At 33.1% G+C, this 24,184-nt stretch overlaps 1 protein-coding gene across 2 annotated transcripts; it reads left to right on the top strand.

The window, feature by feature from the left end:
- Nucleotides 1-167: 167 nt before the first annotated feature.
- Nucleotides 168-24,184, top strand: LOC108739266 (translational regulator orb2). Of its 2 annotated transcripts, XM_025974701.1 has the most exons (6): nucleotides 168-335; nucleotides 15,223-15,273; nucleotides 15,921-16,237; nucleotides 16,683-16,893; nucleotides 21,913-22,205; nucleotides 22,762-24,184. In XM_025974701.1, the coding sequence occupies exons 1-6, from the start codon at nucleotides 239-241 to the stop codon at nucleotides 22,876-22,878; spliced, it is 1,086 nt and encodes a 361-aa protein (XP_025830486.1). In that variant the 5' UTR covers nucleotides 168-238; the 3' UTR covers nucleotides 22,879-24,184. The 2 variants fall into 2 exon arrangements, with proteins under 2 accessions (XP_025830486.1, XP_025830514.1); XM_025974729.1 differs by lacking the exons at nucleotides 168-335; nucleotides 15,223-15,273; nucleotides 15,921-16,237; nucleotides 16,683-16,893 and adding exons at nucleotides 19,158-19,502; nucleotides 19,948-20,158.

Here is a 24,184-nt window from a genome sequence, read left to right as displayed (position 1 = left end):
CGTTTTTTTGGATTTGATTAAAAAACGATGGATTTAGGTGGTTTCGGAGAGAAGTGGCTTAAGTAACATCGGCGCGTTGGAGTGCATAAAACTCCGTGCTGGTGATGTATATCAAGTGCGGGGAGAGACAGCGTTTATATTACTGTGTTTGCGGAACTTAAAAGCTAAAACTACACCACAGTTAGTCTGTGACCAACATTGCGCGAGTGTAGAACTCTCGTCAAAAGTTATTTGCACGATGTTTCGTGCTTTCGGTACCTCCCCATTGGTGGACACTAATGCACCGGTAGAACCAACATCCTGGGGATTGCCAGCATATCCTCCCCTTATCAAAGGTTAGAACCTGTCTAATTTCAAATCGGTTCAAACACGTACATTTAGGTACAGTTTAAATTGTACTACAAAAAATCGGCAACTGCGTCACACAAGTGTTTCTTTTTTGATTAGCAAATGATGTAACTGTTGCAGTAATCGACACACTACTACATACATACGTACATGTAACTGACTGCTTGTTGCGATTTTTTTCTTTTCTTTTACTGTTTCTTATTCACCTGGTTGCATTTGATGTTTGTTGTTGTTATTGTTAAGTGAAGAAGGCCGATTTCATATCGTACTGATTTTTTGTTTCGGGGTTAAAGGTGGCGCGCCAAGCGAGACAGAATCTAATGTAAAGTTATTTACCTATTCGCGAAATAATAATGAATGAGCTGCTGCTGCTGCTGTTGAAAAAAGTTATTCTTCCGGTTCTATTTCCTTCGAAAAGGGCATTGGCCGTTGTGTATATAAGATGAGCAGTAATAGTAAAGAGGTACTACTGTATATCACACTTAAGTACATACATATCTATCTGTGGATAAATCAAATCGTGCTCATGTGATTGATTATTATTATACAACCGCATCTACACGAACCTATCTCACATGGCATAATACTAGTTTTGATTATTTGAAGAAATCTACTTCAAAAGTAACACATGCGTAACGTTGTAACTACAGGTACCAAAAAGGTGTTCCGATAAATTTCGATAAGAACGTCGGGCAAGTTTGTTTAAGTTATTACTCAACGGATTGTGAATTTAATAATTCTACAAATTGTTGTAGTGAGTGATATGTATGGCACCCACTTGACTATTTACAAATCGTCAAAACGCGAAAAAAAAAAACGCCACTTTTTGAATTGTAAATTGGTGCTCACAAATGTTTAACATTGCTAAGGCGTTTTTGTGTGGGCGTAATTTAAAACCGATACAATGTTAATACAATTCGATATAAAAAACGATCGATAATTCGTTTTGTTTTTGGCAACAACAATTTCATGTTATTTTTTTATGACGAAAGTTAATTAGAGGAGAATAAAATAATAATATTTTTTTTAATAATAATAGTAACAGCAAGTAGGAATTTCGATAGGTCATCGAAATTTTTAGGAGTGGTACATGCACACTGGCGATTGCCAACACCCTACTGTACCTTTTGGTATATATAAGTTGCGCCCCGCGGTCAGTTGAACCCAAATTCATAAAATTTCTATTGACGTAATAAATATTTTATATAATTATTTGAATATATCAAGTCTTTAGATAGATTTACNCGGGTTTTTATTTGTAATTGATAAATTAATTGATGATATTCTAAAGAATGCACGTTTACCCTGTTTAGGACCATCGCAATTGTCGATCACTTTCAAGTTGGTTCTCGATGTTTGTAAACAAATGTTTTTTATGGAAAAAAATACAAATTTTAATATCTTTTTTCTACCTTCTACCTATGTGCTCAATATTTACTTATTTTTCACGGGATGAAACACATAGCTTTGAAGAGAGGCACCCCAGTTTTATATAGGATAAAGTGGTCGAAAACTAATTCAATAAAATCTTTAATCATGTTTGGCGGTTTTTTTACTTATTATTGACATTTAAAAAAGTGATCGAGATCTAAAGCAGGTAGGCGAACAGCCAGATTCACCCTATAAAGGACATAAGAATAATCTTATATACCAATATATCGTAAAGATATATACCTAGGTACCTACCTAATTATACACAAATTGATATTGGGGGGGGGGGCAACTATACCATAACCTTTTTGGAGATTAAGGATGTTTGGGAAGTATGTCAAAATGCTACGAGACAAATAAAAATTTGGAAGAACGTTCCTCATTCAATTCTAAAACTCTTGTAAAAATTACAAATCCATTCACTAAACCGTTAAAAAGTTATTGAAATTTTAAAGAATTGTAATTTTACACGTCATTTTATGGAGATTCGTTAACCGAACAGATTAAATTTATTTTTATTAACAGAAAAAAAGCTACCAGAACATTCAATTCTAAAACTCCTGTAAAAATTGCAAATCGATTCACTAAACCGTTAAAAAGTTATTGAAATTTTAAAAAATTGTAATTTTACACGTCATTTTATGGAGATTCGTTAACCGAACAGATTAAATTTATTTTTATTAACAGAAAAAAAGCTACCAGAAATTTCAAACTTTTATAATAAGTAACTTGAACTCTGGAGAATCACTTTAGCGTAAGGTTATTCAAATTCACTAAATGGTTATCGAGGAAAAAATGAAAAATTAGCTGAAAATCTCGTTTTTACTTGATAATATAATGATAATATTTATAATTGTCTGAAATAAATGCAATTTTAAAGTTTTAATTATTATTTAAACATATTAAAAAGTTTTACGCTCATTATTAATAAAGATTGAAACTAAATATTTTTTATTTCGAAGTTGAAATCAAGGCACATTGACTGCCAAGTCAGTTAAAAATTTTCCATATTATTCGTTATTTCTTATTTTATTCAAAGTTTTTGGTCTAATTCCAAATTTTCTCTCAAACCGTATACTTTTTTTTTAAGTGTAGATAGTATTTATTTACCTCATGAATTAACTAATTAATCACGAATTTCTAATTTTATGTACCTACTCTTGTCTCGGATTGTACCTCCCAAAAATCCTTAAATAATTTCATTTAGGGACTGACCGCGGAGCGCAAATCGTCTACGCCCATACCTTTTCCTTTCAATAAATAATTTATCCTATTACGTAATAAGTTTTGTTTCTCTTTCAAAGTGTTATAGGTAGTAGGTATTTTGCTTCAAAAATACAGGTACCTATGTAGAATAAATTGAAGAGCAAACATCAGATCTATTTGCCTACTTACACACGTACATACATACGTCCATATGAGCAAGGACTCAAGGACTCGTCATTAGTACATAACGTTAAATAGATTACACACTGATATATTTTTGTATGTATCGTCGTTACAATAATGGAAGCGTTCTAACAAGAACCATTTTTTTTATCAACGAATTTGAATTTGTAGAACTAATTTACGTTGTTGGTCGGTTAGGAAAGTTTTACTCAGTATTAACACTTTTACTTCATAGAAAGTTTGTTACCTAAACTTTGGAAACAAGATAGTTTTGAGCAAATCGTGGGTACTGTAGAATACTAAATTTAGTGAGAATTTATTTCATCGTGTGCATCCAACCGTCATGGCTATCAAGGATGAATGATTCACTTTTTTCCCTTAAAACTTTTTTCTTTGTAATTATTTCGAGATACGTGGAACCTCTGAAATATTTTCAATAATTGTGGTTCAACCATATCTTGCAGAAAAGAAAAATTATACCCTAAATTTCTATTATCGGAATCAATGAGTTAGGCTTGAGAATTTTAAATGGCCTAGCCTAATTTAATGAACAAAAAAGTCTTTTATATATGTGGTAGTTTTATAATTCAAATCAAAATGTTACAAATTTGGTATGTTATCTAAATGCAAGTAATTGAAAAAGATTAGGGTGCGTCATTTCCTTGTTTGCACAACAAAAATGATAAAGCTCGTAGCATACGTTTAATAATATGCATTATAATTTAATTTAACTTTATAAATTTAAAATTGTTATGGATTATGGAGCACGTTCAAATAAATGACTAAAAACTTTACGTGTTAAAAGTATCTCAAAGGACTTATCGAGTTTATTCCACTGAAATATATCCAATAGGAAGTTAAAACTGGACGTTTTTCTAGCAAGTTTTAAGTAGTCTTAAAAAAATATCGCAAGTTTAACGAACTTTGTCACATGTAGCTTTCGTATTTAAAATTTCGAATCAAACGCAAAAATACGTCTCTCAATTACAAAAAGAAGCTTCGTTCGAAAACGGTTGATTGCAGCAGAAATTGCACGCTTTGGGTAGGTACTTTACTTACCAACCGCACAATCGATATTTCAACTCTTCTGGTAATTTTCACTCTATTGAAAACGCTAGCTGCTGCTACATCGACTGACTGCACCTTAAAAAACAACTTTTTTTCGAAACTGTACCGTTGCAGGTAAAATTTAAGGCTTTTAATAAACATTTTCAATGTACAACGAACCCGTGTTACCGCTACTAATGTAACTACCTACCAGTAGGAAAAAAAAAATGCTTCCAATAAACCTTTTGTTACCGATTTTGAAAAAGTCTCACTTTCTAATATTACCTACCTACCTCGAAAAATCATTACCTAAAAAGCTTTCGTTTGTCATATAGTCATATTTATTTACTATATCTAACGGTGAAAAATACCACCGTTGTTAATTTGGCTTCATTTGCCATACATATTTATAAAAGAAATATTTTTTTGTTTTGTAAAAGAAATTGAAAATATCACAGTTATTAATCTACATCCTAAATTGAAAGAGATATGTCACTTTCAAATAAAGGCTGTCATTTGTTATACTTAATATTTAGCGACAGAAAAACTTAGCTATTATGTTTCAGCTTCTATAAGATAATGAAAATAAATAAAAGGTAATGAAAATACAGCACTTATAAATTATTGACATCGTAATTGCTTTGCGTCGATTTTGAACAAGATCACTTTTTGTCTCCAAATACTATTATTATTTACGAAAGAAAAATTTGGTTATTGAAAAATATTTTGCAGTTTCTAAAAGACTTATTAATTATTGTCAAATTGACAAATATCTCGTTCTTTTTTGGATTGATTTTAAAAAAAAGCATCACCTAATAGTATCTGGTCTCGAAATGCCATTAGTTAGGCTTTTATTTACTACGTATTGCAAAAAAAGATTTTTCAGTTTCTAAACGACATCGAAAACACCACAGTCGTTAAATATTGACATTTACATGTAGTTGTTTTGCATCGATTCGGAAAAAGGTATCACTTTTTAATATTAATGTCTGTCTCGAAATACCTTTAGTTTAGAGGCTGTCATCTCTTGTTATATTTAAAATTTAGCTACAGAAAAACATAGCTATAGGTAACTTATTAGTTATTGATATTGTAATCGTTTTGTTTGAATTTTGAAAAAGGTATCTATCACTTTCTTCTCAAAATACCATTATTTTAAAGGCTTTCATAAATAGAGAAGTTTCACTAAATTTATTTTTTGTACTTGAAAATATTGTTTTGAATTATGTGATCAAGGTTTAAACCATTTTCAATCGTAACTACCAAAATTTCAAATGCGGTAGTTTTGGAAGGAATCGGTTCAATAAAAACCATTAAGTACTCGTATACAATGTCGATTATGCAGAACTACCTTTTGTTCGTGGCTTCCCTTGTGTTTATGTCCTAAACATTATAATAATATAATTATTTTTTTCTCTATCCCTCGGGAACAGTATTTATTTCCTGGATATTATTTTTTGTACCCCTGACAATGTTTGTACAAAATTTCATGATGATCGATTGAGTAGTTAAGGTGTGAAATGGTAACAGACAAACAAATTCACTAAAATAATTCGAAGTGGTCTGTATACGTAATCCTAAAATGTAGCATCGTGCTACAGATGGCGTTTACTGCGCTATTTGTAGTATTTTCTAAAACAAATTCACATTTATATTTTAGAAAGTTATGATAATTTAATTCGGGAATACAATAATAAAAATAGCATATACTCGTTGTTTTCTATTTAATTTTTTCTTTAAACATGAAAATATTTCATCCGTAATTTGCGTATCTGCCCTGAAGCTGCTAAGAATGGCGAAACAGCTAAGATAAGCAAGCCCACGGTAACAGTAACTATGACTTATCAGTTTCTAAAAGATAATTAAAATAANCTATTTAATTTTTTCTTTAAACATGAAAATATTTCATCCGTAATTTGCGTATCTGCCCTGAAGCTGCTAAGAATGGCGAAACAGCTAAGATAAGCAAGCCCACGGTAACAGTAACTATGACTTATCAGTTTCTAAAAGATAATTAAAATAAATAAAAGGCAATGAAAATACAACACTTATTAATTATTGATATCGTAATTGTTTTACTTTGATTTTCTAATCCTGCCTCTGTCTCGAAATACCATACCGTTATTTGCCGTCCTTAACACAAAGTTAACGTCATAAACACTTGGTAATCTTAAAAAAATAGATTTTTCAGTCTCCAAAAGATATTGAAAATATCGCAGTTACTAATTTTATTGACATTTACATCGTAATTATTTTGCATCGATTTAAAAAATGTATCACTTTCTGATATTACCAATTATTTTATTTTACCATCGTAATTGTCTTTTTATTAGTTTAGGTATTCTATTCAAATTGGATTTTTAAAAGCTTGTTTAAAAATTCGTTTCTGTACAAATAGCGATAATGACATATCGAGTGTACGAAATAAATGAGTTTTATGTTGCATGGCAACGTCACAAGTCCAGCTGACCTTTAAACATTTAAAATTGTTTGCGTAAATAATTTTAACAACATACCATTTAGATTTGTGTATTAATGCCAGTATTGGCAATATTTTAATGTGAAATCCAGCATTTTTTTCTTGATTACCACCTACCGTATAGATTTAGCCAAGCGACCTCGATATTGAAATTTAATAAAAAAGTGTCATCATCCATAAACAACAAGTACAATATTTGAAATTTCACGTAAGAATAAACGATAATAAAAGAGGTTTTGGGTCAGTGATTGTAAAATATTTTGTGTGAACAATTTTTTATTTAAAACAAACGAAAGAAAAAAATTCAAGAAATTTATTTGTTGCACTTGAAAAAAACGGCCTGCTTCATGTGATGAATGATTATATTATTATTTTCATAAATTAATTAGTTTTCTGTTTGTTTCAACTTCCACCAAAATTTGAATTGACAATATGAGATAGTTTTGGGAGGGAGTCAGCTAATAAACTTTATTAAATAGACATCGTCTATTGTATAAGAGCACCGAGCGGTATAACGTAGAGGTATTAGACCATTGCTTAGCATTCGGGAGGACGCTGGTTTGATTCAAGTCGGTCCAAGTTTTTCTGTGGTTTCCTGGGGTCATTTAGGCATTGGCGGATTTGCCCTAAGGTCCAGTTCCGGGCCTAGGGCGGTCAGATATTAGGGGCGGCAAATCGTGCCAAAAAAAAATCACTGCTGATAACAAATATTCATGAATTATGTACTTAGACTATAATGATGGGTGCTGGAAAAGGGGCGGTACATGGCCTGGGGCCTAGAGCGGCTAGGACTGCAAATCCGCCACTGCATTTAGGTAAATGCTGGGACAGTAATATTCCAGAGACAATCTTTTGTTTTCTTCTGTCTTCATTTCGTCCGTCTCATCTATCTCACCCGAACCACCACCCACCCATTTCTACGATTCCTGAAAGGAGGCTGAAGCGGGCCTTCCGCCCTACCTTTCGGCGTAGTCCCGAGGGATTGCCCATCCACCAGCATTAGTGGCCGATGGGAATGAAACACAACAAGTTTTTGTATAGGAGCTGGTGCACATGAGAGATTCTTCTATAAAGCCGCTCCGGTGAGGTGACCGCTGGTGAACGCACTAGAGGTGAAGCGTCATTATGTGATCTATTTGTGGGTATTTCAGAGTTTCACTTCCACTATCAAAGTAATAATCACGGTTCATTTCCACGTGCATTTCGTCAAGTCCTGTTATATGAGACTAGCGGACATTAGGCGATGTTTTGCATGCTCATTCGCGCTATTCCGTAATATACCATTTGTTACATATGACGAAAGGGTAACCGCACCGCTGCTTAAATAGAACATGTTGCGTTTTTAAAATCGTTGCGGTTAAATAGCCGATAGTGCGCTCAGGTGTATTTAAAATAACGTGTTCCATCGAAGCGGGCACATTATCGCCGCGGCTACGCAGTTAAAAACCTCTCGTGTGGACCAGCCCTAAAGAAAAACGAAATTCGGGAAAACTTTTACAAAAAAAACAATGCTTATGCATATAATCGTTATCTGTAGTATTGTTTTCTATTCTAATTTTTTATAAACTCCTACGAAAATAATTTACACGTAATTTGCTTTATATATCCACACTGAAGATGCCATGTCTTAAGAACGGCGAAACGTTTTCAGGACATGGTAACACTATCGTGAATCTTAAATTGATTCATCTATAACACGACCGTGAACGCTTACGAGACAAGTAATATTTCACACAAATCTCTTTTCACATTCAAATTAATGTTTACTATTATTTAATTCGGATAAATACTGTGTAAATAAGTTAGCATTTCTATGTATTTTGTTGGGTTTTTGGTTTAGCGGTTTCCGTTGTAACTAACAGCTAAATCTACTTTCGTTTTCGCGATATTATATAACATGTGCAGAGCAAGGTGACAAACTTGATTGCAATATACAGTCTCGCGTATTTATTGCTCTTTTTCAAATGCCTAATATATATCCATTGTCTAAATCTAAATCGATACAGGTTGATGAGCTACAATGATTTTTTTTTTCGAAACTTGTATGTACCATATGAATTAAAAAAGGAACACTATCTACACTAGATAAAGGTTTCTAGATAATACATGAATTTGTCTGCATTACAATGTGGGTTTTTGAAGAAACGTTTTATTTTAGTTCTTTAGGCAAGTGGATATTTATTACCTAATCAAGAAATTAATGAAATATCGGATAGAAATTAGGCGTGAAGAATAGTTTCTGCAACTTTTTTTACCTACGAGGGTGGATTGATAAGTTTCCGGCCTAACCAAGAGATGACGCCACTAGGCCTACCTTGAGGTGACATTCTATAGTACCATCCTTGGATAGCTTGTAGCTATAGTTTCAGCCCGATCTCCTTGCTAGTGTAGGTTTGACAGCACGCTGAACAAGACGCCTCTGTGGTTTTCGTAAAAATGGAAAAGCAGGAAAATCGTGCTGTCATCAAATACTTTTATTTGAAGGGGTTAACGCCGAAGGAAATTAAAAAAGAGATGGACTCAACACTGGGGACATCCTCCCCGTCATATTCAACCGTTAAGCAGTGGGTTTCCGAGTTTAAAAAGGGTCGTGTGAGCACCTCTGATGGGCCTCGCTCAGGACGCCCCGTTGAGGTCACAACTCCAGATATGATCGAAAAAATTCATCAAATAGTGCTGGGAGACCGCAGATTGAAAGTGCGTGAGATAGCTGAGACCTGTAAGATGTCATATGAACGTGTGCAACATATTTTGCACCAACATTTGCATATGGAAAAGCTCTGTGCAAGATGGGTGCCGCGTTTGCTAACAGTCGACCAAAAATTGATTCGAAAAAACATTTCTACCGCAAATTTGTCATTGTATAAGCGTAATCCAAGCGAATTTTTGCGTCGATTCGTAACCGTTGACGAAACGTGGGTCCACCACTACACTCCTGAAACCAAAGAACAGTCTAAACAGTGGATTGGACCAGGGGAACCAACTCCAAAGAAGGCAAAAACAATTTTTTCGGCGAACAAGGTTATGGCTACTGTTTTTTGGGATGCAAGAGGTATTATATACATTGATTACCTTGCAAAGGGTAATACTATCACTGGTCAATACTACGCAGACTTATTGCAACGTTTGAGCCACGAGGTGAAAATTAAACGACCTCATCTGGCGAAGAAAAAAATCTTGTTTCATCACGATAACGCACCAGCGCACACGTCAATCGTTGCGACGGCTAAAATCAACGATCTAAAGTTTGAATTGATGCCGCACCCTCCTTACTCTCCAGACCTAGCCCCGAGTGACTATTTTCTGTTCCCTAATCTCAAAAAATGGCTTGGCGGTAAGAGATTTGCGGACAATGAAGAAGTAATCGAAGCTGTAAATGGTTATTTTGAGGAGCTTGACGAATCAGTCTATAGAGATGGCATTAATAGACTGGAACACCGCTATGAGAAATGTATCAGCCTTGGAGGAGATTATGTTGAGAAATAAAAAAAAAAAATTTTTAAAAACCTTGTTTTTCTTGGTCAGGCCGGAAACTTATCAATCCACCCTCGTATATATGGTACTTACTATTACGATCTGTCTAATTCTAAAAATTCTCAAAATTAAAAATTATTATTTATCAAAACAGTATGTCAAAAAAGGTTAAACTATTATATAAAAATAAAAATTAGATGAGTATATTTAAATCGTTTAGTGAAACAAATTAAAAATTTAAAATTTTACCAACAGTTAAAAGGAATTCTAGACAGTAGTAATAATATAAGAAACGAAGCAGGGGTCATTTTGTTAGAAAATGAGGAAAAGGCGGATAGGTGGAAAGAATATTTAGAGAAAGTTAGGAGATACATTACAGAAGGAAGATAGTGTGGATAGATGAGCTAGGTTATCCAATAATGAGAGAAGAATTTGATGAAGCATTAAAATGTAGGACAAGCGGTTAGAGATCATAAGTTTAGACTAGTTAGTCATATTTACAAAAGGGGAAAGCCCAGGAGGATTATAAACGGAACGTGTTAGTAACCATACCTAAAAAGAAAGGCGTGGATAGGTGCAATATATTTAGAACAATTAGCTTAACTTCTTATGCGTCAAAAATCTTAACTAGAATTGTACAGAGGAGGATGGAGAAATGGACGGAAGAACTATTAGGGGAACATCAATTTGGGTTTAGAAGAAATGGAGGAACGCTTCTATTTTTACGGGTAACAATAGAGAAAATTATAGAAAAAAGGAAACGGTGCGTACATAGGGTTTGTAGATTTAGAAAAAGCTTTTGACAATGTTGAACGGGACAAGATGTTAAATAAACTTCAAAATGTAGGAATGAGATAGAGAGATACACCGAAGAAAATGTTGACATCATTAAAAACAGGACAACTGTAGGGATAGATATACAGGAGCAAAAGATTAGCGCATGCTTAGATTTGCCGATGATACAGCAGTATTAGCGTCTAGCAAGGAGGAGCTAGAGATAGCCTTAAATAAATTGGAAGCGGTATTGACAAAACAGTATCGTATGAACAGAAATAAAAGTAAAACGGAAATACTGGTATTAAAGGAAAGAAAAAGTAGGGAAAGAGCAAATATAAAGATAGGAGGCGAATAATTAGAAGAAGTAGCTAATTTTCGATATACGGTAAGTCAGATAAGTCAGGATGGATGGAGCAGTAGATATATAAAACAGAGAAGAGCACAGGGTCAAGAAGCGTTCGAAATGGGATGTTACAGGCAAATGATGAGGATGCTGTGGACAGAGAAGGTTAGAAATGAAGAGGTATTACAAAGAATAGGAGAACAGATGACAGATAGGTTGGTAGGACACTTTCTCAGGTATGAAGGGCTAGTCAGAGACATATAAGAAGCAACAGGAGTTAAGAGGAGTAGAGGTAGAACTTGGTTAGATTACTGTTTTAGGGAAGTGCGAAAATTAGCTTAAGATAGGAAAAAGTGGAGGTGCCTGTCTTACGACTAAAGGCCTTATGATGATGACCAACAATTTAATTCATTTCTAGGTTTTTTAAAAATTTCTGTGTCACACTGTTTAGTAATTATTTAACCTTAAATTAATAACTAATGCTTAATTTAAAACTTGTGTTTAAGGTGTTTTCTAAAATCCAATCAATATTATTGTTTAGGTATATGTGTATAGATATGTTACGGGTAGGTTTACCCGTTCTTTATTTGTATGTAATTGTGTGTTTATCATATAAAAACTACCGTTTTCCTTCGAGACTAATAATCGATTTCACATTATCGAGTTCAGACAAAATCCAGGTCATGCATGTGTGTATCAATTTTTTATGAAATATGTTTTCCTATATAGCAGTAGAATTAAATAGTTTTTCCTGTCGATTTATATTTGTATTGCTTCGTGGGTGTGTAATTTAACGAAAATTACAAGAAAATCGTTGAAGGCACCTATTGTGGTAAAATGATTTTTCAATTCATTGTTTAGAGCGCCCTTAAACTGAATATTTTATTAGTTAAATAAAAACTGTTACCGTTGTCGATATCGTAGCCATTACTAATAATTTGCTATTTCACTTAGAAGGGAGACATATAACCGTAGGTTAAAAAAATATGAATTGGGTTCCTCGATTAGGACATACACCGTAATTTTTAAAAATGAAACAGTAGGTTTTTATGGATAGTGGTTTTACCGTTAAACCTTTCCATTAAATATCATGCCACCCTCATCAAAGAGTCGTTTTAAACACTGAACTAATAAAATTTTAATTTTCTTGGTTGGCAATTTACAACGAAAAGGTCTAGTTGAAACCATCCTATAATGCTTATAAACATTAAAAATCTGCAAGGTGATAAAAACATATTAATAAGTTATCGTTAATCAAAACCTTACAATCCAACAAGCGACAGAAATTGTAACAGTTCCGCCATACTGATGAAAACGACCTATCTCAATTCAATTTTTATCCAGCGTCATTATCTGGTACCAGGCCGGAAATAAAAATACCTATTTTTATCTTGCATTTAAATACTTTTTGAAAAAAGCAGTTTGTATTTTATTTGAAATATTTTTCCAAACGTATTTTCTATTTGCAAAATGCAAAATACGTTTTCGCCGTTAAAAGTTTTGCTAATATCACCGATCAAATAATATACAAAATGATGAATGAAAGTTGCTCACATTGGCTAATGAAGGTATTAGAAGCTTAAAAAGGCAACAAAGAGACATTCCATGAATGCCTTCTAATTCTTTAACTGTGGTGTGCTAATAAATGCATATACTCCAAAACGATCGAAAAACTTTACTTATTAGATGAAGCCAAAGCTAAAGAAACTATGGATTTCATTTCTTTCTCTTATTACAATGTGTAAAAGATCGGAAACAAAATGGGCTTGTAAATATTTTGATATTAAATGATTGATGTTAATTTTACATCAATAAAATTATTTGCAACCCTATTTTGGTTCTGATCNGAGAGCTCAAAAAATTCTAAACTCCTTGAGATTGGATAATCTAAAATATTGGATCGATATTGTTTTCCGGGTTCAATGTCATGGTCCATGGAATTTTGAAGTTCCAAATTGATATCAGCACCTGCTAAATCACCACTTATCGTACTTTTAGCAAGAAACTACTAAATTCTATGAATTACGACGAAACAGTCCGCAAAACAATATCGAATTGATATATGCCAGCTGTGTAAAACTGAAAATTACAAGATACTGTGATGTGCTAATAAATGCTTATAATCCAAAATGTTTAGAAAACGATTCGAAAAACTTCAATTAATGGATGAACTTAAAGCTAGAGAAACTATGGATTCTATTTCATTCTCTTATTGTTTAATATCAAAAAAGTATTTGCATTTTGTATTTAAATACTTTTAAAAAACCATTTTGCGAATCTTTAGTTATAACATGACCTACTCATTGCGATACTATAATCAGCTAAAAACTTTAGCCGATTTTGAAACCATATTAACACGACTTTCAGAAACGCCTAGAAGGGATTGAATGTAGGAATTTATTGCAATATAGGCATTATTCGATTTTCATTCAATTTTTGAAATATGTTAATTCTTTTGATTTCCTTATACCTATCCGTTTATGTCAGGAACTATTCACCTTTAACCCAACACAGACACATGTATAAAGATTGTAATATGTACAGACGTACAAAGAAGATGGTATCAAAAGGAAAAGCATTTACAAAACATGATAAATTGATGATATAAAAGACCATCCACAAAAAAAAATACATATGTAGACTATACACTTACACATATACATGTCGCGTAGACCTCCAAACAAAATTGTGATAGATAATGTTATCTGACGTGTAGTTATTTATTGTTAAAGTTTGTAATATAGGTGAAAAAATAAAACTACATGCCTTTTTAGAAAATAATTCTAATACATAAAATACGTAGCAGGAATATGAAGGGACAATATTAAACCACTAATTTATTGATTCGGCAACGTTTCGACTTTTTTATTTAGACTTCATCAAGCATCTGTAAAACAGATATAGAATTATAGAATATCAAGTAGCAGCGAAACCCGGCGTTGCTCTGATTAAAATAATATAATAATACATTTCTATCTTAGATACCACCCTGTACGTTTATAAAACTTCTTAATAATAGTAGATCGTTCTAGAATATTCTAGAATATTTGGACAAAATCTAGAAAATTCTAGAAATCTTTGATAATTAATTGCGGATATTTGGAACTGTCCAAATCACTCCAGATATTTCTAAAACTTTTTGGAAAATTGCATATCGATTTTAACCGTTGCACACAATTTGGAACTTTCTAGATCATTCCAGAAATTTTTAGAACCTTCTAGAACATTCTAGATCGATTGTAACAGTTGCACACATTCTGGAGTTTTCTGGATCATTTCAGAAATTTTTAGAACTTTCCAAAAGGTCTCATATGTTAGAAAGGGGCAGATATGTATTTTTTCACATTTTCGCCACCCACGTCCACCCACCGTGACCAAACTCCCTTACTTTATATACTATTGCGATCATAAATTGAGATTTAAGCTATCCTATCTTTCAAGTTGAATCAAACTGCACACGGTGTACAAATTTGATTAAAATCGGTGAAGTAGTTTAGGAGTCCATTGCGGACAAACAACGTGACACGTAATTTGTATATATTACGATTATACTTTATAATAATTCTAAAATCATTATAAAAAAATACTTGTCCTAACGCGTTAAAACTTAAAAACAGATCCACTTTAAAGTTATGCAATAATGAATAAAAATCTACTGTAGTAGGTATGTTGTTGTTGTTGACATTTGTTGTTAATATTTCTCTTGTATATCTATCTACTTAACCAAACAAGCTATAATATTATATTTATGTATTACACATGTACATGGCATGTACAATTAGATAAAATAAGGATGTTCCTTATTAAGGTTACACTGAATGCCATCAACTATTTACTGCGAACCAACCTGTACCTATTTCCTGAAAATTACAACTTCCTGACAACCTGCAACCCTAATTTAACATTTTCACTAATAGTTGTCCCTTATTTTCAGGTTTCATAAATTGCAACACAAGTGCGTTTCAGTCTCTAACGCAGTTACATGGTAAGTATTAAAACCTTGGAAATATTAGGTAATTAATAAATTAACATCGGAAAACTACACAAATACCTAAAACAAGTGGTAGATAGCAAAGAGTAAATATGTAATGATTAGCACGTTGGTTTGGCTACTCAAATCATATTGCACAAACTGTACTGCTTTCTAAATTTTATATGAAATCGTGTCAATATTATATTGTGTAAAATATTGTGACCTAACGTCATGAAAAAAAAAAACGGTTAATTAACAAGTCAATGAAGTCTTCGCACATTTAAACAAAAAAATAATAATTAATCACATGGATTGTGCACATTTTTAGTCGTTGGCATTAATGATATAGAAAATGTAGCGAGTTGTTAACGCACGTGCTAACATGCCATTGCCCTTTGAAGAACATGTGCTGGCGCAAGCGTTTCTTATAAAGGACAGTACCACACACCTTAAACTTATTTTAATTTTTTTAGACTATGACAAAAATCAATATACATTCCAGTAAGCTTTACCTTCTAGTTTTTATTTATAATAATATTTAATGTTTAATTCATTTGTTTTAAAACATTTAAAGTACGAATGACTATAAATGTCCTACGGAATTTAATATTGTATAATTGCTGACGTAAGACGTTGTGAAGAAGAAATGAATTTTTTAGGGAAAGCTCCGTATTTCCCTGGATTGGATGACCAAGCCGGGACAGTACTGTTAGAAGAGCCTAGTCATCTTGCAGATAGTACCCTAAGTACCCAACCCCTAAGTTCTCCATCTAGATCATCCCCGCATTCGCAAGGTTCTGAGGGAGGAGAAAGATTCTCCAGGAAAGTTTTTGTCGGTGGATTGCCACCTGACATCGATGAAGATGAAATAACAGCAAGTTTTAGACGATTTGGACCACTCGTAGTCGATTGGCCACACAAAGCCGAAAGCAAATCCTATTTTCCACCAAAGGGGTATGCGTTTTTGCTATTTCAGGTGAGTTCTTTTATATATATATATATACTATTACATTTATCTACCTGCCCTTTAAATTATATTATATCGTGTATAAGTTAAAAAGCATTCACGACGATAGGTGGGTTATTTAAACAACCTATTACATTATATTTTACACCCTAAAAGGCGTCAAGTTAATTTAGAAATAAATAAGACCATCCTGGCAGTTAAGGGGATACTGTAATCACATTTTGTCGAGCAGCAATAATATTGCCCCGGTGTTTAACGAAGTTAATGAAACCTAAAGTGGACTGGCCTATATAAATCTACAATAGAACGTGGGTTAATAACAAGATAACGTTTACCGTAGTAAAAAAAGTCATAATGCTTTCCATATTATTATCGTACAATGCGTAGTATAAAAAAAAAACTTTCTTGATACTTATTGCTTATATACAGACGATGTACATGTTTTTAATTTTAGGACGAAAATTCTGTACAAAGTTTAATTGACGCCTGCATCACCGACGAAGATAAATTATATCTTTGTGTCTCTTCACCTACCATTAAAGACAAGCCCGTTCAAATTCGGCCATGGAGACTTTCCGATGCTGATTTCGTTTTAGATGCTTCGATGCCTTTAGACCCCCGAAAGACTGTATTTGTTGGAGGAGTACCACGTCCACTGAAGGCAGGCAAGTTACAAGACTAGCAGCAAATTTCAAATGTTTCTTTTTGCCCTTTATTTGTACTCGATAAAACTAAAACGGACAATTGCGTCTCGGATATGCACACTTTTCAGATTTCGTAACAGTTTATAAATTTCATTAATTGAAAGCTTTCTTCAGTTTTCCTGTAAGAGTTTATAGATTGTTTCGAAAAGGCAGGTAGGTACTTTTCAAATGACTGAAAATTAAATTTTCGAAAGGGGCTTCAAAATCACATTATTCAAATCTTAATGGAACATTAATTAATGAAGCTACTCTGACTTCTTACTAGCAGATTTAGTCATATACATGTCGCGTAGACCTCCAAACAAAATTGTGATAGATAATGTTATCTGACGTGTAGTTATTTATTGTTAAAGTTTGTAATATAGGTGAAAAAATAAAACTACATGCCTTTTTAGAAAATAATTCTAATACATAAAATACGTAGCAGGAATATGAAGGGACAATATTAAACCACTAATTTATTGATTCGGCAACGTTTCGACTTTTTTATTTAGACTTCATCAAGCATCTGTAAAACAGATATAGAATTATAGAATATCAAGTAGCAGCGAAACCCGGCGTTGCTCTGATTAAAATAATATAATAATACATTTCTATCTTAGATACCACCCTGTACGTTTATAAAACTTCTTAATAATAGTAGATCGTTCTAGAATATTCTAGAATATTTGGACAAAATCTAGAAAATTCTAGAAATCTTTGATAATTAATTGCGGATATTTGGAACTGTCCAAATCACTCCAGATATTTCTAAAACTTTTTGGAAAATTGCATATCGATTTTAACCGTTGCACACAATTTGGAACTTTCTAGATCATTCCAGAAATTTTTAGAACCTTCTAGAACATTCTAGATCGATTGTAACAGTTGCACACATTCTGGAGTTTTCTGGATCATTTCAGAAATTTTTAGAACTTTCCAAAAGGTCTCATATGTTAGAAAGGGGCAGATATGTATTTTTTCACATTTTCGCCACCCACGTCCACCCACCGTGACCAAACTCCCTTACTTTATATACTATTGCGATCATAAATTGAGATTTAAGCTATCCTATCTTTCAAGTTGAATCAAACTGCACACGGTGTACAAATTTGATTAAAATCGGTGAAGTAGTTTAGGAGTCCATTGCGGACAAACAACGTGACACGTAATTTGTATATATTACGATTATACTTTATAATAATTCTAAAATCATTATAAAAAAATACTTGTCCTAACGCGTTAAAACTTAAAAACAGATCCACTTTAAAGTTATGCAATAATGAATAAAAATCTACTGTAGTAGGTATGTTGTTGTTGTTGACATTTGTTGTTAATATTTCTCTTGTATATCTATCTACTTAACCAAACAAGCTATAATATTATATTTATGTATTACACATGTACATGGCATGTACAATTAGATAAAATAAGGATGTTCCTTATTAAGGTTACACTGAATGCCATCAACTATTTACTGCGAACCAACCTGTACCTATTTCCTGAAAATTACAACTTCCTGACAACCTGCAACCCTAATTTAACATTTTCACTAATAGTTGTCCCTTATTTTCAGGTTTCATAAATTGCAACACAAGTGCGTTTCAGTCTCTAACGCAGTTACATGGTAAGTATTAAAACCTTGGAAATATTAGGTAATTAATAAATTAACATCGGAAAACTACACAAATACCTAAAACAAGTGGTAGATAGCAAAGAGTAAATATGTAATGATTAGCACGTTGGTTTGGCTACTCAAATCATATTGCACAAACTGTACTGCTTTCTAAATTTTATATGAAATCGTGTCAATATTATATTGTGTAAAATATTGTGACCTAACGTCATGAAAAAAAAAAACGGTTAATTAACAAGTCAATGAAGTCTTCGCACATTTAAACAAAAAAATAATAATTAATCACATGGATTGTGCACATTTTTAGTCGTTGGCATTAATGATATAGAAAATGTAGCGAGTTGTTAACGCACGTGCTAACATGCCATTGCCCTTTGAAGAACATGTGCTGGCGCAAGCGTTTCTTATAAAGGACAGTACCACACACCTTAAACTTATTTTAATTTTTTTAGACTATGACAAAAATCAATATACATTCCAGTAAGCTTTACCTTCTAGTTTTTATTTATAATAATATTTAATGTTTAATTCATTTGTTTTAAAACATTTAAAGTACGAATGACTATAAATGTCCTACGGAATTTAATATTGTATAATTGCTGACGTAAGACGTTGTGAAGAAGAAATGAATTTTTTAGGGAAAGCTCCGTATTTCCCTGGATTGGATGACCAAGCCGGGACAGTACTGTTAGAAGAGCCTAGTCATCTTGCAGATAGTACCCTAAGTACCCAACCCCTAAGTTCTCCATCTAGATCATCCCCGCATTCGCAAGGTTCTGAGGGAGGAGAAAGATTCTCCAGGAAAGTTTTTGTCGGTGGATTGCCACCTGACATCGATGAAGATGAAATAACAGCAAGTTTTAGACGATTTGGACCACTCGTAGTCGATTGGCCACACAAAGCCGAAAGCAAATCCTATTTTCCACCAAAGGGGTATGCGTTTTTGCTATTTCAGGTGAGTTCTTTTATATATATATATATACTATTACATTTATCTACCTGCCCTTTAAATTATATTATATCGTGTATAAGTTAAAAAGCATTCACGACGATAGGTGGGTTATTTAAACAACCTATTACATTATATTTTACACCCTAAAAGGCGTCAAGTTAATTTAGAAATAAATAAGACCATCCTGGCAGTTAAGGGGATACTGTAATCACATTTTGTCGAGCAGCAATAATATTGCCCCGGTGTTTAACGAAGTTAATGAAACCTAAAGTGGACTGGCCTATATAAATCTACAATAGAACGTGGGTTAATAACAAGATAACGTTTACCGTAGTAAAAAAAGTCATAATGCTTTCCATATTATTATCGTACAATGCGTAGTATAAAAAAAAAACTTTCTTGATACTTATTGCTTATATACAGACGATGTACATGTTTTTAATTTTAGGACGAAAATTCTGTACAAAGTTTAATTGACGCCTGCATCACCGACGAAGATAAATTATATCTTTGTGTCTCTTCACCTACCATTAAAGACAAGCCCGTTCAAATTCGGCCATGGAGACTTTCCGATGCTGATTTCGTTTTAGATGCTTCGATGCCTTTAGACCCCCGAAAGACTGTATTTGTTGGAGGAGTACCACGTCCACTGAAGGCAGGCAAGTTACAAGACTAGCAGCAAATTTCAAATGTTTCTTTTTGCCCTTTATTTGTACTCGATAAAACTAAAACGGACAATTGCGTCTCGGATATGCACACTTTTCAGATTTCGTAACAGTTTATAAATTTCATTAATTGAAAGCTTTCTTCAGTTTTCCTGTAAGAGTTTATAGATTGTTTCGAAAAGGCAGGTAGGTACTTTTCAAATGACTGAAAATTAAATTTTCGAAAGGGGCTTCAAAATCACATTATTCAAATCTTAATGGAACATTAATTAATGAAGCTACTCTGACTTCTTACTAGCAGATTTAGTTGTTTCTCAATAAAAATTTTCGTTTTATTAATACCTTACATATTACGGTTCTGTTCGGGCTGAAATAAACCTAAAATCTCTTCGACATCGCAAAATATTTATTCCCAATCCTTACTGGTTACTTTCCCTGTGATCACTCACAAATTCATTTTTTATCGGTTTGGTGTAAAACACAAAAACTTGCATTTCTAACTAAAAATGTTTGTTTCAGTAACATTTAACGTAATTAGGTTCTTTTTGGACCCAAATAAAATTAAAATCCCAACGCTGCAACGTTACAAAATAAATAGTTTCCAATCCCTCACAATCCCCTCCCATGTCATCACTCACAAAATCAAATTTTGTCGGTTTGGAGTGGAACCCTTAAACTTGCGTTAGTTTGTTTTATTAATAATTGACATAATAAGGTTTTGTTTGGATTCAAATAAAGCTAAATGCGAAACGCTTTACATCATTAAATAAAGAGTTTCCAGTACTTCGAGGTTAATTTCCGATTTCAATTTTTGTCGGTTAAAACTTGTGTTTCTTAGTGAAAATGCTCGTTTCGTTAATATTTGACGTAATAAGGATCTTTTTGGAGTAACTTACTGCTAAAACCCGAAAACCGCAACATTACAATAATCTAATCCTTTTTGCGTGATTACTCACAAATTCAATTTTTGAGCTTCCATTTCACTAAAATAAACCAAAAACCTGAACGCTTCAACATCACAAAATAATGTCCAATCTTTTCAGGATTCTTTCAGGGTAATCATTTACAAATTTAATTTTTGTCGTTTTGCTGTGGAACCCTAAAAGTTGTGTTTCTCAGTGAAAATGTTCGTTTCGTGGATATAAAATAAAGCTAGAAGCCAAACGTTTCAATATCATAAATCGTTTCCAATCCTTCCAGGTTTTTTTTTTGAATTTATCGATTTGGTGTGGAACATTAAAACGTGTGTTTCTCAGTGAAATATTTGACGTAATAAGGTTCTATTAGGATTAAAATAAAGCTAGAAGCCAAACGCTTTAACATCATAAATCGTTTCCAATCCTTCCGGTTACTTTCCGTGTTCACTCACAAATTCAATTTTTAAGCTTCTATTTCACTAAAATCAAAATTCTCAACGCTGGAACATCATAAAATAAAGAGTTTCCAATCATTTTAGGTTCCTTTCCGCATCATCATCATTTTCAAATTCAGTTTTTGTCGTTTCACTGTGGAACCCTTAAACTTGTTTTTTCCAGTGAGAATGTTCTTTTCAATAACATTTAACATAATAAGTCCTTTTTGGATTCAAGTAAAGTTTAAAGCCAAACGTTTCAATATCACAAAATAAAGAGTTTTTCAATTTCTTCAGGTTCCTTACCGTATGCTTACTTACATGTTCAGTTTATGTCCTTTTGCCGTAGAACCCTAAAAGTTATGCCTCTCAATAAAAAAAGATTCGTTGTTTTTAGTTGAACTAGCCATGATAATGGATCGGTTGTATGGAGGCGTATGCTATGCAGGCATAGACACGGATCCCGAACTGAAATATCCTAAAGGAGCTGGAAGGGTTGCATTTAGTAACCAGCAGAGTTATATTGCAGCCATTAGTGCACGATTTGTGCAGTTACAACATGGTGATATAGACAAACGAGTCGAAGTAAAGCCATACGTACTAGATGACCAAATGTGTGATGAATGCCAGGGACAACGCTGCGGTGGGAAGTTTGCACCTTTCTTTTGTGCAAATGTCACATGTTTGCAGGTATGTACGTAAACGATTCAAAATCAAAAAGCACCATTTAGCTCTTCCAATTTTTTATGTTGTTTGAGTACATCCGGTTAACATTTTGGGCTCTGATGAATTTTGTCAAAAAGGAATTTAAACAACTTCAGTTTAGTAGTCTGGAAATGTTTTCAATCTTACGAGATTTTATTATTATCTAAAAGTATTTCGTCGCTTGAACGATCAATTTGCAAAAAAGAAAAAGCAGTTAATCGATTTTATTTAATTAAACAAGAAGTAGTAACTTTTACGAGTGATTTTCAATAATAATTCGTTTGCTGGTAGATAAATAATAAGTAAACTCTTGGAAAAAATTGTTTTGTAATACAATTCAAGAAGTAATTTTGCTTTTTACGCTCTAGTAATGATTAAACTTCCTTGTGAAGAACAAATTAATTGTACTCGACGATTTAGTTTTAAACGAACAAAAGAAAAAGGCGATTCAATAAATTAAATTCTATAGTCGCTGCGACGACGAGAAAGAAACTAAGAAAGGTAAATGAATTAATGTCGAATGTGTTAATTTAATTTGTAGTATTATTGTGAACACTGTTGGGCAACTATCCACTCAAGGCCTGGTCGTGAGTTTCATAAGCCTTTAGTAAAAGAGGGTGCAGACAGGCCCCGAGCAGTACCCTTCCGCTGGTGTTAACGCAGGAGCGCTTAGTATGGCTGCCGTCGGTTTTGGCTTTTTTTTACCACAGACGGCATGCTATTTTTTGCATAGGCATAATTCTATAGTAGCAATTTATACATATTTAAATACATATGTAACCAGTTATCTTCTTTAAATAAGACGCCTGACGATAGGGAAATGATTAAGAACAGTTATGATGTATATCAGGCGACGTTTGTCTTTTTTACCTTGTTCAATGTGAAATACGAGGTGTGACACTAAAATACTGAGACAGACGTTGACTTCTTTCAGTTTCTGACGCACTTTTTGAAAAGACATGGACCCCCCAACGGTTGCCAAACACGTTTATTCTTATGAAAACGTGAAAAAATGAGAGCAAAGGTGTGCCTTCTCTTGATTAGATCGGGGATTAATAATCGAAATGCTATTTTTGAAAAACATTTTAAAATAATTCTAATTTATTTGTTTTATTCTTAAACTTTTGCAAGGCAATTTTACTACTTGAAATCGAGTCTCATTTGTTTATTGACATACCTCGTAGACCCCCCTTTCACCTGCACAGAAGGATGTCGTATGTTCGTTTTACGAGATTTGGAGAACGTTTTGTTTTCTTTTTTTTTTTAACTTCAGGGTATTTGTAAATACTAGTCTAATCTATAGCGCTGTGCAGAAAGTAAAGGGAGCTAGCTCTCCCTTGCGGCAAAACACTTAGACAGGGTCGGACTTAAGGGGACAGCGATGATGCCTGGGACGTTACCTTTGCAAAGTCTTTATTTTCTGCTCTTTAAATGTTTTATGGGTGGTAGAACGTAAGTCAAAAGAAGTAAATATTTTAAGGGTCCGCATCTCATTTCAACGTTAAATTCGACCCTGTATTTAGCCCCAAGTACCTGACCAGTCTGCTCCCGTCTTCTACCCAAAAACCGCTGCTTTGCTTATTGTCCTCATGTATTCCTAACATCCCTTATTTGGTGTGTGATATCATAGACGTCTTAATGTATTCAATGAATTTCCTTCACATGATCACTTACAAATCGACCGATTCATTCAAATAAAAAACAACTTCAGCCGGTTTGAAGAATATTTGTAGTAGATTTTGCTAATTAATTACTAACGAGAATTACCGAAACTTTTCGTACTATACTACTTAAAAAAAAAAAAAAACAAGCTTTAATACTGTAGTCATAGGATAGAGAAAACTTTCTTATTATTTTAACTTTCTTATTTGTCGATAAACAGGCGTAATTCTTCTTTAATTGATTCATCTAACAATTAAATTATTTATTGAACGCAGTCGCTTAAATATTTTATATAAACGTTA

This window comes from Agrilus planipennis, unplaced genomic scaffold, assembly GCF_000699045.2.
Source record: "Agrilus planipennis isolate EAB-ADULT unplaced genomic scaffold, Apla_2.0 scaffold181, whole genome shotgun sequence".
Lineage (NCBI taxonomy): Eukaryota > Metazoa > Arthropoda > Insecta > Coleoptera > Buprestidae > Agrilus > Agrilus planipennis.
Note: the sequence above shows the minus strand (reverse complement) of the source record. Positions and strands in the feature narration are given on the sequence as shown.

What these genes read in the sequence shown, in the direction of transcription:
- LOC108739266 (XM_025974701.1), top strand. Translation starts at nt 239, where the DNA reads ATGTTTCGTGCTTTCGGTACCTCCCCATTGGTGGACACTAATGCACCG. An exon ending in ATATCCTCCCCTTATCAAAG is followed by an intron (nt 336 to 15,222) that starts GTTAGAACCTGT and finishes CCTTATTTTCAG; the next exon opens with GTTTCATAAATTGCAACACA. An exon ending in ATGCGTTTTTGCTATTTCAG is followed by an intron (nt 16,238 to 16,682) that starts GTGAGTTCTTTT and finishes TTTTAATTTTAG; the next exon opens with GACGAAAATTCTGTACAAAG.